General features: G+C 34.8%; 2 protein-coding genes across 2 annotated transcripts; both read left to right on the top strand.

Annotated features, from left to right (window-relative positions):
- The first annotated feature begins 2,893 nt into the window (after positions 1-2,893).
- LOC132902359 (uncharacterized) lies at positions 2,894-15,540 on the top strand. Its single transcript, XM_060947096.1, has 2 exons — positions 2,894-3,012; positions 15,384-15,540. Exons 1-2 carry the CDS (start codon positions 2,894-2,896, stop codon positions 15,538-15,540), a joined length of 276 nt encoding a protein of 91 aa, XP_060803079.1.
- Positions 9,054-10,559, top strand: LOC132902296 (uncharacterized). Its single transcript, XM_060946766.1, has 4 exons — positions 9,054-9,161; positions 9,427-9,634; positions 10,060-10,173; positions 10,249-10,559. The coding sequence occupies exons 1-4, from the start codon at positions 9,054-9,056 to the stop codon at positions 10,557-10,559; spliced, it is 741 nt and encodes a 246-aa protein (XP_060802749.1).
- Positions 15,541-15,554: the final 14 nt, after the last annotated feature.

Below are 15,554 nucleotides of genomic sequence, written 5' to 3'. Positions count from 1 at the left end.
TACTGTATATTGTATACCTACTGTGCCTATGTATAACCTACTAGGCATACTAACAGGATCAATGAATCTCTAATCTATAATCTCCCACTCTTAAATAAAATATATTAAGTAAAGAAAGATGAATAGCGGATAACCTTTTGGATGGGAATAAATCTGAACAAATATTAATAAATAAGTTTGTTGGTAACGAATAATTTTTAAAAGTTCTGCCTCGATTTTGTTTAAATTTGGCATTTTGGCAAAAACATTTGTTTAACAATTAAAGTAATAAAAAAAAGATGTATCTATCATATTTCATATTTGTATCATTACTTTATCAATATAAATTTCAGTATGGAATTATTAAAAGTACAACTATTAACTAGTACTATGAATAATTCAGTTGCTACTATTAATTTATTAAGTAAATATTACTCATAAAATACCCATTATACTTATATGGGCTTGTGGTATTAATGATCACTTAAATTGACAATTTTCAGAAAATATCTATTATAAGGAAATTTGTAAAACAGTCGAGTGGTACATTGGTAATAAAACGCACTACGTAGTAAAATATCTGAGGCGATTTGTCAAATTACACTCACGGTAGGATAAGGAACGAATTTATGTTTTGGTGACTACATTCCGGAAAAATTAGGGATATATTATTCAACTTATTTTAATGAATAATCAACGATTTCTGAATTTTCGACATGGCGATGATGTTTTTCATTAGTTTGAATTTCGCTAAAGCTTTGGTTATAGACTGATTTTATAGCGTGACAAATTTAAATGGTGCGTCACAAATTTCAGCTTTCAGTTCATGGCTTTAGTAATACAAATTTACATATGAATTTATATACATATACTTAAGTAATGTGGTGTAAGTCACACAAATAATATTCTGCCCCCATAGTATGGTTCGCGCGAAGCTGTTTTATTGCGCGAAAAGCTATCGCTGTCTTACGTTTTATTTTGATGGGATATGGGACTGCGATTACGGGGTCACATCACATAAATCACATCATGTAAACAGTTGAGTTTGCACGAAGGGAGTATGGCGGATGTAGGTAGATGAAATGAAAGCAACGAGCAGAAATCGTGGCGAGTAGAATTTTAAAGTTTCCTACATCTCCGGGAATGAGATGCGATTTTATGAATGTATGTAAATAAGTAAGACATTTCGCTAGTTTTATTTTATAATGCCTAACAGGCCCAGCAATCATGGCCACCGTATCACGTGCCAAGTGAATACGGAACCGTGACTGCGTACGTGTCGTCATTATCCTTGTTAGCCGGACCCTTTGCGAGACGACTGAAACCCTGGATTGCTTTATACGTTTCTCCGCTGTCTTGTTGGATTTGGGCGGGAACAATTGCTAGTGACATCAACGGTCTGGATTAAAAGATAATCTTTTTATTTGGATTAGAGATATTTGGAGGATTTGTAGGTCAAATAGGGAAAGAACAAATTGTTAGATGCTTCCTCTTTTTTTTCCTCCTGGCTTTAGTCCCGGTTGCATCCTCACCACTCTAGAGAGGAGCCCGGGGTACGCCTTTGACTTTGATTGTATCCTGGATTGAGTAAGTCAAGTTTTTACACGAAACGACTCCCATCTGACCTCCGCAACCTTACCCGTATTGGATCTATCATGTATAAGCCATAACAGGTCCTAGCTCATGAATACGCTTAATGTCACTTACATTTCAAGCCCTTAGGCTTGGATTAAAGATAATCTTTTAAAAAGATGAATTCTTTGTATTTAGGTTAGCAGGACGTACTTACGGTTTAGAATACAATGTGTACCAGCTTCTCCTCTTCCGACGCAGATTAAATTGTAAAAGTTTATCAAGGGAAAGGCTTAGAACTTCATATTCATTAACCTGTATATCTCCGAATCTCAATTCTATCATTAAAACAATTCAACTAAACATGGCTTTAAATTTTTGTAACTTAATGTGTGTTTAATTTTAAAAGTACAAAAATTTAAAAAAAAATTTAATAACAACATATTGTGTAGATAGCTACACCGTATGTTGTTTTCTTATCTTTATTACAGATAATACGGATTTTTATAAATCTAGACTAAGGATAATAAGCTTTCCATATATAACAAACCAAAGAAGAAATTGAATTTAGTCTAGAAAATTCTCCCGACAGACGTTTTTCAAAGTAACAATGTTTCTGATTCAATAACAACATCTTTGCTCTCAGACCAAATCTATGGAGTCTAGACTTCGTAAATTGCTACATTTTTCTATTAGCTCCTTATAACTTATACATTATATTTAAATTTTTCTCTGAGATGGCATTATTAGAATACTTGGGAGACTTTATTCATGAACCCCAATTTAACTTTTCTGGGAGTCCTGAATATGAAATTAGATGTGTTAGTGTGATGTTGTTACGTGTTATAATTCATCGGTACTCGTCTTTCTATCATTTTACATTAACTGCATTTTACTAGAGTAAAATAATGGTGTCCAAAAACGACAATATTTAAGTACATGCGACTCTGAAAGTAGCACCTCAGTGCAATAAAAATATTTGCCTATGACATTGAGGTCGGCTAGCATCTTGGTAATTTGAACCAATAATTGTTAGTGCCTTTTTAAAGGTTCTTGATTTAAAACTGTGAATAAAATATTTTATTTGTTGTTTCAGGTTAACGCCTCAAAGTGTTAGTGTCAATAAGAGAAGTAGTGCTACCAAAAAGTGTGTATAAAGTTTAGTGCAATTTAGTGTTTTAAAAGTAAAATTCAGTCATTGCGCTTAAATTCGAAATTTAAAAATGCGGCTGGCGTGAGCGTATTGCCGAGTGCTTCGGACGACGGCACAACGCGGACTACCACGAAACAGCGATGGCTCGGCCTGAAGTTGTGCGATGAACCGGCGGACGAAGAGGAGGGGATGGACGAGCCCAGCGCCGCCAAGCGGCCCTCGGTGCTAACTATTGATAGAGCCGCGTTTCTTCTCTTAAGGGTCAAAAGAGCTTTTAAGAAGAAGAGGCAGCAGCGAAAAGAGAAACAGTGAGTAGTTTGGTTTTGATCATATGTGTTAATAGAAGTCGTAAATAATGTTTGTTTTTTTTAAGCGTCAAAATCGTACTTCACATAGCTTTATAGTTACTAAAACCAATAATCACAAAATTTAATATGACAAAAGTTAATACACAAAATTACACAAAAACGCCTTACCACTTGTAAAATCCCTTTCGGTAATCATTAAACATTACCTGTATAGTAATTACTACCTCTACTTAAATGCCACGAACCTGATGCAAATTCTGGTTTATAATTCAAAGCACGTCCCAGCTTTACGAAGGCTCATTTTGCTTCAATTGCGAACACCACACTAACTCACTGTATACCATTCATTTGTCCTTAATAATTACACATTTGAAATGATAAATCAATATTTCCATGCCAATAATAGATTCAATGTTAGAGTTACCGTTAAAGTCAGCTTTTTAATGCACAGGCTCAAATTATGTAATTCTCTATGAGTGACTCTTATGTGATTTATTGTATATTAGTTTGATTACGACGAGTTACCGATGCATGGTAAGGCAACCTGCACATTCATGAAACTGGATGTAAAACTATAAAACAATATGAGTAAGGATTGTGATTGCTGCAAACAAAAGTTGTTATTTGTGAAAACCTGAGATACCTAATTAACGATCATGGTCATACGCGGACCCTGTGCGTCTCTGCAGAGAGGCCGCAAGCAAAAACCTCCAGGATGATTAAAAGAAATTTGCGTTGACATTTATCTACATAATACCTTGAAAACAATGGTAGAAAAAATAAAACTAGCTTGGCAAAATTCCAAAGCGTAGTAGGTGTCTAGAAGGCAAACATTTGTACATGGATCTTAATAACCCTTTTGAGGGCAATAGTTAAAAATGCAATTGAAAGTACAAGAGAGAGAGAGAGTGAGTTTTAAACTATTAATAAAACCACATTATATTATTATCCATTGTATTAGACGACTTTTTATAAGGAATTAATAATTTTTGCGACTAATCACTACTGTGGGTTACTAACAGTGGTGTTATCTTCCCGCGTTTTTTCTTTATCATTTGACTTGTTGTCGTCTTCTTCATTTTTGATACCAATCTCCTTTTTGAAAGTAACAGGTTGAACGGTTTCATATTTAAGATTATCATAAGTATTAACGTCGTAGTTATTCTTCAGATCATTACTTTTTTTTGTATCATAAACAGTTTTGATTTCGTAAGTATTTTTTTCGTCATAAGCATTCTTTAAGTCATTATCATTTTTCATGTTATACACACTTTTAACATCATAAACATTTTTCGTGTCAAATGTGTTTTTTGAATCTTTATCTCCAACGAATTTAATGTCTTTCCTGATCGGTTTCTTTGTTGGCTTTAGGCCAAAATTTTGCTGCCACATCTTATTGCCATTGAGGCCTAGATCTTTATTCTTTGGGAACAAAAAAATTTCTATTGCTTTTGGTTTTAGAGGCATTGGAGCAAAGGGAAGTTTTTTTGGCATAAAACTATCGAGTATGATAGGTGGCATGGGATTGAATGACATGGATCTAGGCAAATTACCTGCTGATGCTTTAGAGCCGAATTCTAACGTAATACTGTTTTCTTCAACAGATTCGCAACAATGAGGGCCGGATACTATTTCCTTGTTAAAGTTGAAAAGATCATGACTTGACAGTATTTTGTTAATCATAGTTGAAGCGCCTCCAAAGATGTGATCATTGTAATTATTCCTTAAACTGTTGCAAAGACATTCGTCAATAATAGGGAGAGGTTTTGGGTTGAATGGTATAACGGGTTCTTTCATAGGTGGTTCAGTATCTGTGAATAAAAACAACGATTATGCGCATGCTATTATTTCGGAGATTTCTTTGACAATATGATAAATCTTATTTTTGTGTGTATGAATGATTGTGATGTATGTATGCATGAATTAATAAATTAACGAATGCCAGTGACATCGTCGATATACAAAATATAATTCTAAGGGTTAAAGTTACGTCTAGCCTTATAAATACAGGACTACATATTACTGTGCTAGTCATAGTTTCCTTTAAGTTAAATAGATTTAAACCTCACCTTTGCCGATGTGAAAAGTTATATCCATCTTTCCCAAGTTGACCAAGGAGTTGGAGATGGTAGGAATGGCCCTGGCTCTCATGGGGTCCCGGGACCTAACCGCCCCCATAGCCATTAGAGATATGTACACGATACTCAACATTGTCTAAAACAATAGAAATTTATGATAGAAGACGTTCAATTATATTGTCTTTGCGCGTAAAATCTAGATTTCTCTTTTGGATTCAGTAAAAAGTAGCCTTAATCTTCGATTCTATCTCTTTACAAAATTTCAGTAACATTGGGCATCTTTTCGATCTATCTATCATTGAAGCAGTAAAAAAAGAAATTAAATTAGGTAAAATTTTGACGGGATGTTAAAAGGATAATTAAGAATCTCTATGGACACTGAATGACAAATAAATAACAATACAATGTTTAATGTAATGCCACATACATACATAGATAAACATCCAATATCCAGGTCAATTACAAAAAGTCCGTTTCTCATTAAACCCTGGCCGGGACTATGATCTTTTTTTTTTTTTTTTCAATTACATACTCGTATATTTATACCAAATACAAGCATTTCGAAAGAAAACGATAAGATCTTAAACAATTATACCTATAAGATTTTTGAAGCAATAACCAAAGACAAAAGCGACGTAAAAGTTAGAATAATAATTAGAATTGACTTACAAAGTTTTAGCTTGGCGTCGCAACGAATGAATGTAAATTGATATTCGGGCCAAATCGAATCGGCTATTTCAAAACTTCGATTTCATCTTTATTGGTTCGATTTTATGATCTTGCAAAATACAATTGTGAGTAATTTCTCTTGCCAATTTCGTTTTAAGTCCACGTTTACCTATAAATACGATTCCTGGGTCAATTTGTGCGCTAATAAATGATTACGGCGTTTTTGTAAAGCGTTATTTTTTAATTGATTTTATAATTTTTGCCGTGTGGTTCCCGGCACCAATACAAAAAAGAATAGGACCACTCCATCTCTTTCCCATAGATGTCGTAAAAGGCGACTAAGGGATACGCTTACAAACTTGAGATTCTTTTTTAGGCGAGGGGCTAGCAACCTGTCACTATTTGAATCTCAATTCTATCATTAAGCCAAATAGCTGAACGTGATCATTCAGTCTTTTCAAGACTGTTGGCTCTATCTACCTCTCAAGGGATATAGACATGATCATATGTATATATGTATTTTCTAATTCCGATTATGTTTTTTTTTTGTTTTTAAATACCATAATGAAAAATATTAAACTTGTATGCCTCTTGATCGTTTTATAATCAGGCATTTTATTCACATTTCCCCACGACCGTGTTATCTTACCAATAATATAGTATACACTTTTTGTGTAGTAGATAAAGTAAAATTTTTAGTAGAAAATAAACAAAAATTTGATTTAGTAGTAAAATTTTTAGTAGAAAATGAACAAATATTGGAACACTCCAACTGAGTAGATACGCAAATAAATATCAAACTTGTAACATCCAACTTTTTCGGTCTCGACCGAATAAAAATCTCCCGAGTAAAAATTAACTTACTGAAATTGATGAAGTTTACAACTTTTCAGCTAAAGTATTGCTGCTATAAATAAATCTGAGGCAAAGTACACAGATTGAGCTAGCCTCAAAGTTAGTTAGAGACGTGTCTTACTCGATATTAACTCAACTATATTAAAAAGTAAATACTAAAATATATAAACATCTAATACCCAAGCCAATCAGATAAAATCCTTTCTCCATCAGTAACTGCTCGGATTATGATACTTAGCAGTAATGTAGCTTACACCTACCTCAGAATATGCCGTGTGGTTCCCCGCACTGTAAAATTGAATACTGCAAAGGACGACTCAGGGATAGGCTAATAAATTTGAAATTCTTCTTGAAGGCGATAGGCGAGCCACCTGTCATTATTTGATTCTCAGTTCCCTCAATAAGTCAATAAGCCATATAGCTGAACGTGCCTTTCTGGTTTTTCAGGACCATATCCCTTGCGGGGTAGACAGAGCCAACAGTCAGCTTGGTTGCTAACCTATCGCCTAAAAAGAATCCCAAGTTTGTAAGCTCAATTCGATCATTAAGCCAAATAGCTGAACGTGGCCATTCAGTCTTTTGAGACTGTTGGCTCTGTCTACCCCGCAAGGGATATAGACGTGACCATATGTATGTATGTAGTTTGTAAGCCTATCCCTTAGTCGCCTTTATGACATCCATGGGAAAGAGATGTGTGGTGTGTGTGTAGTGGTCCTATTCTTTTTTTTCGAATGGTGCCGGACACCACACGGCACAATTAATAGTAATCGCTCTTTACAGCAAAAGTCCACGTGCATTATCAAACGAGCAGCTGATTCAAAGCCCGCATCAATCCAAAATAGATCTACTTTTCAGCGTAAACTTTGCCAAATCAAATCGCACCACATATTGATATAGTTACACGTTCCCCAAGGCCCCGATGTATTATGCAATCGCGAGAATATTTATTACTCGACTAGCTTTTTCCCCGGGGTTTGTTTCCGTTGGAATTTTCACATGTTTCCAGGAAAACAGTATTTTACTATTTTCTTGTTACTGTGTAAATTTCTATGCAACAAAGATATTACAAACAAACAAAACAGCTGCAGGTGTAGTGAAAATCACTACATATTTTAAAGTCCCCCTTTTTTTCTCTGAATGCATTCACTAACGTCTTTGTCTAACGATTTAGTTCTTGTTTGAAATGTTGGAAAGAGGGTTTTCTTAGGAAGGTTTATAATTATTGCTTCCCCGGGAGCGGCGCTAGAAAGAAATTAAATTAGAAATCCTTCTAAAATTGTATCGAAAATTAACATAAGGTTTGAAAACATTGTGTTGTTTTGTCTTAGTGTGGAGAAATCGTGATTTTCTCCGATATCAGGCCAGCATGGAAGACCTAGACGAACGTATCTTGATCAAATTAAGGACGTCCTGGTAAAGGGTCAGGTCAAGTGTACCCGAAACCGCCGAGCTTGTATGAAGAGAGTTATGAATGTGGATGAAGCGAAGGAAGTATGTAGAGATCGTGGCAATTGGAAAGAGGTAGTCTCTGCCTACCCCTTCGGGAAAGAGGCGTGATTGTATGTATGTATGGTATGTACTTTCAGAAATAAAGTACAAAATGTATGGTATGTAGTACAAAGTGTATGGAAGACATCCGAATTGTCGCTATTATTCCAATTCGTGCTCATAACAGCACAATCGTTTCAATATGGCTATAAAATGCATTCGAGTCGTATTTATTTATACACATCGATTTCAGAATTCGCTCGTAAAATCGCCGTGCTGCCGACCTTAGTTGCTCAGAAAATCTCGAAGCAGCCAAACGTAAAATGCCACTTAGGATTTCAATTCTCCTCTGTGTGGTTGGTGACGTATACACTTTGTTGTTAAATCTGACTGAGTATATAAATGGGAAGGGTGACTGACTTACCTATAAACGCACGGCTAAAATAAGTGGATAAGTTCAGTTGAAATTTGACGTTTTTACATGAAAGATATATAAGACTTAAATAATTAAATTAAGTCAAATAAATAACAAATTGGTTTTACATAATATATACATACATATGGTCACGTCTATATCCCTTGTGTCCCTGATAGGCCACGTTCAGCTATTTGGCTTAATGATATAATTGAGATTCAAATAGTGACAGGTTGCTAGCCCATCGCCTTAAAAAAGAATCCCAAGTTTGTAAGCCTATCCCTTAGTCGCTTTTTACGACATCCATGGGAAAGAGATTGGCTTTCTGTTGTCCAATTTTTGTCTTTTGTCCAATTTGCAATCTGTCTTGTTTGCTTTCAGCAAAAATGTAAATACACGCAAAATGAGAGAGGTAGTTATAATTCTCAAGCATCCGAGTGATAAAAACTTTTGAATTTGATTTATAACAAATACCTATCCATGGTAGTGGTGACCCTAAAACATCAGTTATTCTTAATATTGTCGTTTTTAAGGCCATGGAAATCTTAAAATATAGTGATGCTGCTCCAGAAAACGTTACAGTTTTAAAAAGAAGATCTGAATTTTTTGATGAAATAGAGCAAAAGGACGTTGTACTGGATATGGTATGAAATTTACAAAGTCATTAACCTTAAGTAGTCGACGTTTTTTAAACAGTTCTAAAAGTATGCGTTTATGTTGGCGATGGAATTTGGTTTGTTGACTTAATCCCTCCACTTTGTCGTATCGGAAAGACAAACAAACATATTTCACATTTCACATTTCGTATAACATAAGTATGGAATTATGTGATTCTAATGGATTTTTATGATAATTATATTCACAATTTCAATGTTTTGTAATCCACTAATAAATTATATAAAATTTTAGTTAGAAAACAAACTGAAAGAAGCAAGAGACAAGAAAAAGAAAAAGACAGAGCAAAATTTAAAAAATATAGCATCTAAAAGAGGATCTGACATGCATCCTTTGTCTACAAACTGTGGATCATTCCCGACGAATGTAGATCTGACAATAAGGGCGAAGGGTATAGCCGCTGTTGGAGAGTCGGACACGGCTCTGAGATTCGGAGAATTTGGTAATTAAACTAATTAAATATCAATCTGGAGAAAATGTAATGAAAGAGAAATCGGAAATGTAATTTGAAATAAGTTACTCTATTCAAAATTTGTTTTCAAAGCCACGCTGACGAATCTGAAGAATTATATTTGAAAAACTTTAATATTTAATTTTAGTGAATATTAAATTTTATCATAACGAAGTACCTAATCCGACCGTAATGCGATTATAAACCTTCATACATACATATAATTACGTCTATATACTTATTATAAACTTACATAAAGGACCTTAACACTTTTTCAAAATCACTGCACCGCTTAGAAGAGTTTTGAAGATAGAACCTGTCTCATACTTCATTTTTCTTTTGTTAAATAAAAATGTAGGTATGATGTGTTTTTTTTTTAACTTAAACAACTATTTCATTTTTATATTTGGTTCCAGGCAAAAGTTTTCTAAAGTTGAACTCCACAGGAGTGGCCAACGTAGGCAGAGCAAACCTGCAAGTCAACACGAGCAATGGAGCTCTAAACATACCTTTAGAAGACCTATTCATTGGTATCAATAACAATTTTAACAAACATAGCTTTATTAATAAAATCAGAAATATTTTAAATAAGGTTATCGTTGCAGGGCGATCTCAAATGGATTGCAAAGATACAGTTCCTACTCATGATTTAAGCAGTGCAGTTGAAATAAATGACACTTTAGAAACCAGAAGAAAATACCCTGGTGATAATTCATTAGTAGCTTCGGATATTGTAAATAACAATGCTACAAGTAATGCTACTGAAGTTAATAATAACAGCAAAGTGACGCATCCAATTGAAGCTAAGAACGGAGTTGATGATGATTTGATAGAGGCTAAAACTACAACTGTTTCAACATCTTCTTTTGCAACCTCATCAAGTACCCAGAATCCTAGTACTTCAAAACCAGCTTAGTAAATAAACTTTTAAAGCGACATGTATAACCATTAAGCAATAAAATGTGCAATGAAAATATTGTGTCGCTTTATTTCAACCCGTATGTAAACATGTGTAACTGTTATATTTACTGTGAATAAATGTTTGTAAGAGGCGTAAGGGATCATCTGAATAACTGAATCATACGTTCAACATACCGTGTGGTTTCCGGCACCAATACAAAAAAGAATAGGACCACTACATCTTTTTCCCATGGATGTCGTAAATGACGACTAAGGAATAGGCTTAGCAACTTAGGATTCTTTTTTTAGGCGATGGGTTAGCAACCTGTCACTATTTGAATATCAATTTTATCATTAAGCCAAATAGCTGTACGTGGCCATTCAGTCTTTTCAAGACTGTTGGCTCTGTCTACCTCGCTAGGGATATAGACGTGACCATATGGTCACGTATGTATGTACGTACAACAGACGAAGCCGTGGTGTGCTGCTCATAAAAAGGTATTTTCCAAAATAAATAAAAAAAATTTTTGGTAACATTAACACCATAGACACTATAGTGGTGTTATTAGGTTTAGTGACCGACAAACTTCATAGGCTTACGAAATATAAAGCCAATATCCTAAACAAACCTTCATTAGATGGAATCACGTCTAGTAACAATCTCCTGGTATGTTTTTGCTATATCGCAAAAAAGGTAATTGTAAGAAACCTTAACAAACAAGTCAGTTAATTCGGTTGAGCTTTTGAAAATACTTACATGTTTCTCTTCCTTGTGAAAAACACAATACATAAATATATGTAATTATGTCTATATCCTTAGCGGGGTAGACATAGCACAGTCTTTAAAAGACTGAAAGGCCACGTTCAGTTGTATTGCTTCATGATGAAATTGAGATTCAAATGGAAGTTTCAGCCGAATTGTCTTTTATTCACGTCATCAGAAAGATTAGATTTATCTGTCATCAATACAAAAATAAAAGAATCAGTGAAAAGATGGGTAAATAAGTAGTGACTGTATTAATTGCCTAAACGAATTGCTATTAAAATAAATACCAACGACTTACAATTTGATCATAGGATTTGATCGATGAATTTGTCACTAAATGTGGATATCGTAAGAGGTGATTAAAAGACAAAAGCATAAGCAATTTGTGATTTTATGTAAAAAATCCAAGACGTGTAGTGTTCAGGCAGATGGCAGTCGATGGACTGTAATCATCTTTTTACAAGATATAACATTATACCATACAGGCATTATTTGTGTGGTTCCTGGCTCCAATATTGCCGTGTGGTTCCCGGCACCAATACAAAAAGAATAGGACCACTCCATCTCTTTCCCATGGATGTCGTAAAAGGCGACTAAGGGATAGGCTTACAAACTTGGGATTCTTTTCTAGGCGATGGGCTAGCAACCTGTCACTATTTGAATCTCAGTTCTATCATTAAGCCAAATAGCTGAACGTGGCCATTCAGTCTTTTCAAGACTTGGTTCTGTCTACCCCGCAAGGGATATAGACGTGACCATATGTATATGTATGTATGTATGTAGGCATTATTTTACAGGACATGCAATCTTTAAAATAATGAATTCGGAAATACCCTGTAATGAGAGAGAGATTTTATAAAGTTTAATAAGTTAATGTATGTAGCAACTTACAGTACTTAGATAAGGACTTAGTCTTTGAACTTTTAAGAACCATTTAATTCTCGACATACATTTTATATCATGAAATGCAAGTATTCTGACGCAACTAACGGGCGGTGAGCATTTATCACAGAGCTATCGGCTTTCACGAAGATTCTCAGAACGAGAGTAAAATTCTAGCTGTTGATTTGGCTTACGTAAAAGTAACATGCTAACTGCTGATATAACTTACTTACATACTTAAAAGGTTAAATGATGAGAGCATTAAGGAGTATGATCGGTGTATTGTGCCGTCTGGTTCCCGGCACCAATAAAAAAAGAATAGGACCACTCCATCTCTTTCCCATGGATGCCGTAAAAGGCGACTAAGGGATAGGCTTACAAACTTGGGATTATTTTTTTAGGCGATGGGCTTGCAACCTGTCACTATTTGAATCTAAATTCTATCAATAAGCCAAATAGCTGAACGTGGCCATTCAGTCTTTTCAAGACTGTTGGCTCTGTCTACCCCGCACGGGAAATAGACGTGACCATATGTATGTATGTATGTATGTATCAGTGTAAAATTGAAAGCAGTGTGTAGCATTTACATTACAAGTGAAAGATTATGTTAGTACACGAATATAACAAGGGATTGCTCAGAAGTCATGTTGAGAGAATGAATGTTAACTAAGCTTATTATACAAAGTAAGCATAATTAAGGACGTCGGAAAGGAAAGTTATATACGGAACTGCTTTAATCAAGTCAACGATAAAAAATTGTTAGTAATTTTGTATGTATTTACATACAATTTCTTACTCTCTAGAGAGAAGAGGGAACGTGGGATGTACGAGTATAATAAATTCAATCCTCGTGGTTAACTGGGGTTTTGTTGGGTTTATTCAGTTGTGCAGTTAATTGCCACGAGTACTTAATGAATTTTATCCCTTTTGAGATTTAAAAGGGGAATGTCGACCATATGTGGATGTTTAGCAAATGAAATTCAATATGGGTGATTGACTAGATTTATCATATATAGTACAACTTTATTTAGTAGCATTATTACATAGTGCCGCCGTGCCGTGTGGTTCCCGGCACCAATACAAAAAAGAATAGGACCACTCCATCTCTTTCCCAAGGATGTCGTAAAAGGCGACTAAGGGATAGGCTTACAAACTTGGGATTCTTTTTAGGCGATGGGTTAGCAACCTGTCACTATTTGTCTACCCCGTAAGGGATATAGACGTAACCATATGTATGTGTGTATTACATAGTGGTAGAGATTAGGAAACGAGATGGGTGTATTGGGATAATTATAACGCGTTAATGGGAAACAGGTTATCATAATCGAGTAAAAATTATTAGTTTTCTTTATTTATATAGTACTTATTTTAACATGTTTCGAATGTACTCGTATATCATCTGACGACGTCAGACAGAATAATCAAGGTGGTGATAAAATCAAGCCTATAATCGCATAACATATGTACATCACAAACGCGCACCCCGGGTTTTTCTCTAAAGAGGTTAGAATATAACCGGAACTATTTGAAGATGGAAGAAAGAGATTTGAATTACGTTATGAACATAATATTATAATATTAAGTTTTTATATCTAAAATTAGAGTCTTTGAATAACATATTTCTTTTTAATAGATTGAAATTAAATTTTCTACTCGCAAATAGATTAATGTAAATTTATTTTTAAAATAGGATACAAGGTATCAGGTCAGAAAAACAATCAAATTTTTAAATTTTTGCAAGTAATATAACAACTGTGCGAGAATAATATCTCAAAAATCTTTCCCAGCACTCAAACAGTTGTTGCATAAAACCGAGATCTGAAATTTGCAGACACATTTATCTTGTTTGCGGTATATTCTCAGTAATATTGTATGAGATCGCCAGCTTGTACAAACACCTCTGTGTCGCATCTCAATGGTGGCACAGACATAGATTTAGATAGATACGGCCAGTGCACTTTTGCTTTGAAAATAAAATGTGTATTTTTTTTTCTGTTTACTGTGAAACCAAGTTTTTCTGTTTGGTCAGCTGGCTGACTGGTAGAGAATGCCAAACGGCATTAAGTCCGCCTTTTGTTAATTTTTTGTGCAATAAAGTTTTAAATAAATAAACCAAACCAGCATATTTTCCTTTAAATAATAACATTTTTGATACATTTTACAGGTGCAGCTTATACATATAGTTTACAGTTTCATTCGTCTATTTACCCTATAGCTTGGGCCATATTGGGAAGAATATCGAAATTACACTTCATCATTATACTTCGGTTGATGAGGTTTCAATACTTACAGATGCTGAAAGAAACAGTTTTGAAAACATACATATACACAATTAATCACTTCTATATTCCTTGGAGGGTAAACAGAGTCAACAGATTTAAAAAGACTGTGTGATAGTGACAATTTGCTAGGCTATCGCCTAAAAGCAAATTTCCAAGTATATACATATATATAAATATCTATCACTTAGTCGCCTCTTACGACATCCATGGGAACGAGATAGAGTGGTGCTATTCTTTATTTTATTGGTGCCGGGAACTGAATGGATTTCGAAAACAGATTTGTTTTATAATGATTATTTATCACCTTTCTAACATGTAATGTGCCACGTTAAGTACCTTGCAGCTAAGTATCTAGCTTGTTATACGTCGCTGGGCGGCCATTTGCAAACAGTGCACGTTTGTTTAGAATTTTTACAAGCAACCTTTTATTGAATTGACAATCCCGTTGAGTTCATGTTTTCTTTTTTTTTATATAGCTTTATTTTCTCATTGTTTCAGTCCTTGTCCCTCTCATTAATAACGTAGCTGCATTAAATTGTTTATTGAGAAAACTCAAAATAAATAGGTACTTTATAATGTGAAAATCAAACATAACACTAGTATGTGGCCTTTGAACTAAAATCCAATTTATTATTCTTTAGCAAAACAAACTTATATAAAAACTAGCTGTCCCGGCAAACGTTGTTTTGCCTTATAAATAGTTTTTAAGTAATTTAATTTTTTTTTAAAAATGTTAAGGATGGGCAACCCTTATCACTAAGGGGTTTGAAAAATAGATGTTGGCCGATTCTCAGACCTACTCAATATGCTTACAAAATTTCATGAGAACCGGTCAAGCCCTTTCGGAGGAGTACGGGAACGAACATTGTGACACGAGAATTTTATATATAAGATTATTTCCCTTTTCCAGTGCGGCAGCGGCTGCGGCGGCGGCGGCGGAAGCGCTGGGCGGGGGTGGACGGCGGATGCCCCCACCCCTGCTGCGCTCGCGCACGCTACCCGCCATTATAGCTCCTGGATTCTCGATCTTGCACGCGCAGATAGATCCGCAGAGGACTAACGGTTAGTTTAATTGCTTTAA

Source organism: Amyelois transitella, chromosome 12, assembly GCF_032362555.1.
Source record: "Amyelois transitella isolate CPQ chromosome 12, ilAmyTran1.1, whole genome shotgun sequence".
In the NCBI taxonomy this organism is placed as follows: Eukaryota; Metazoa; Arthropoda; class Insecta; order Lepidoptera; family Pyralidae; genus Amyelois; species Amyelois transitella.
This window is presented reverse-complemented; position numbering and strand designations above follow the sequence as displayed.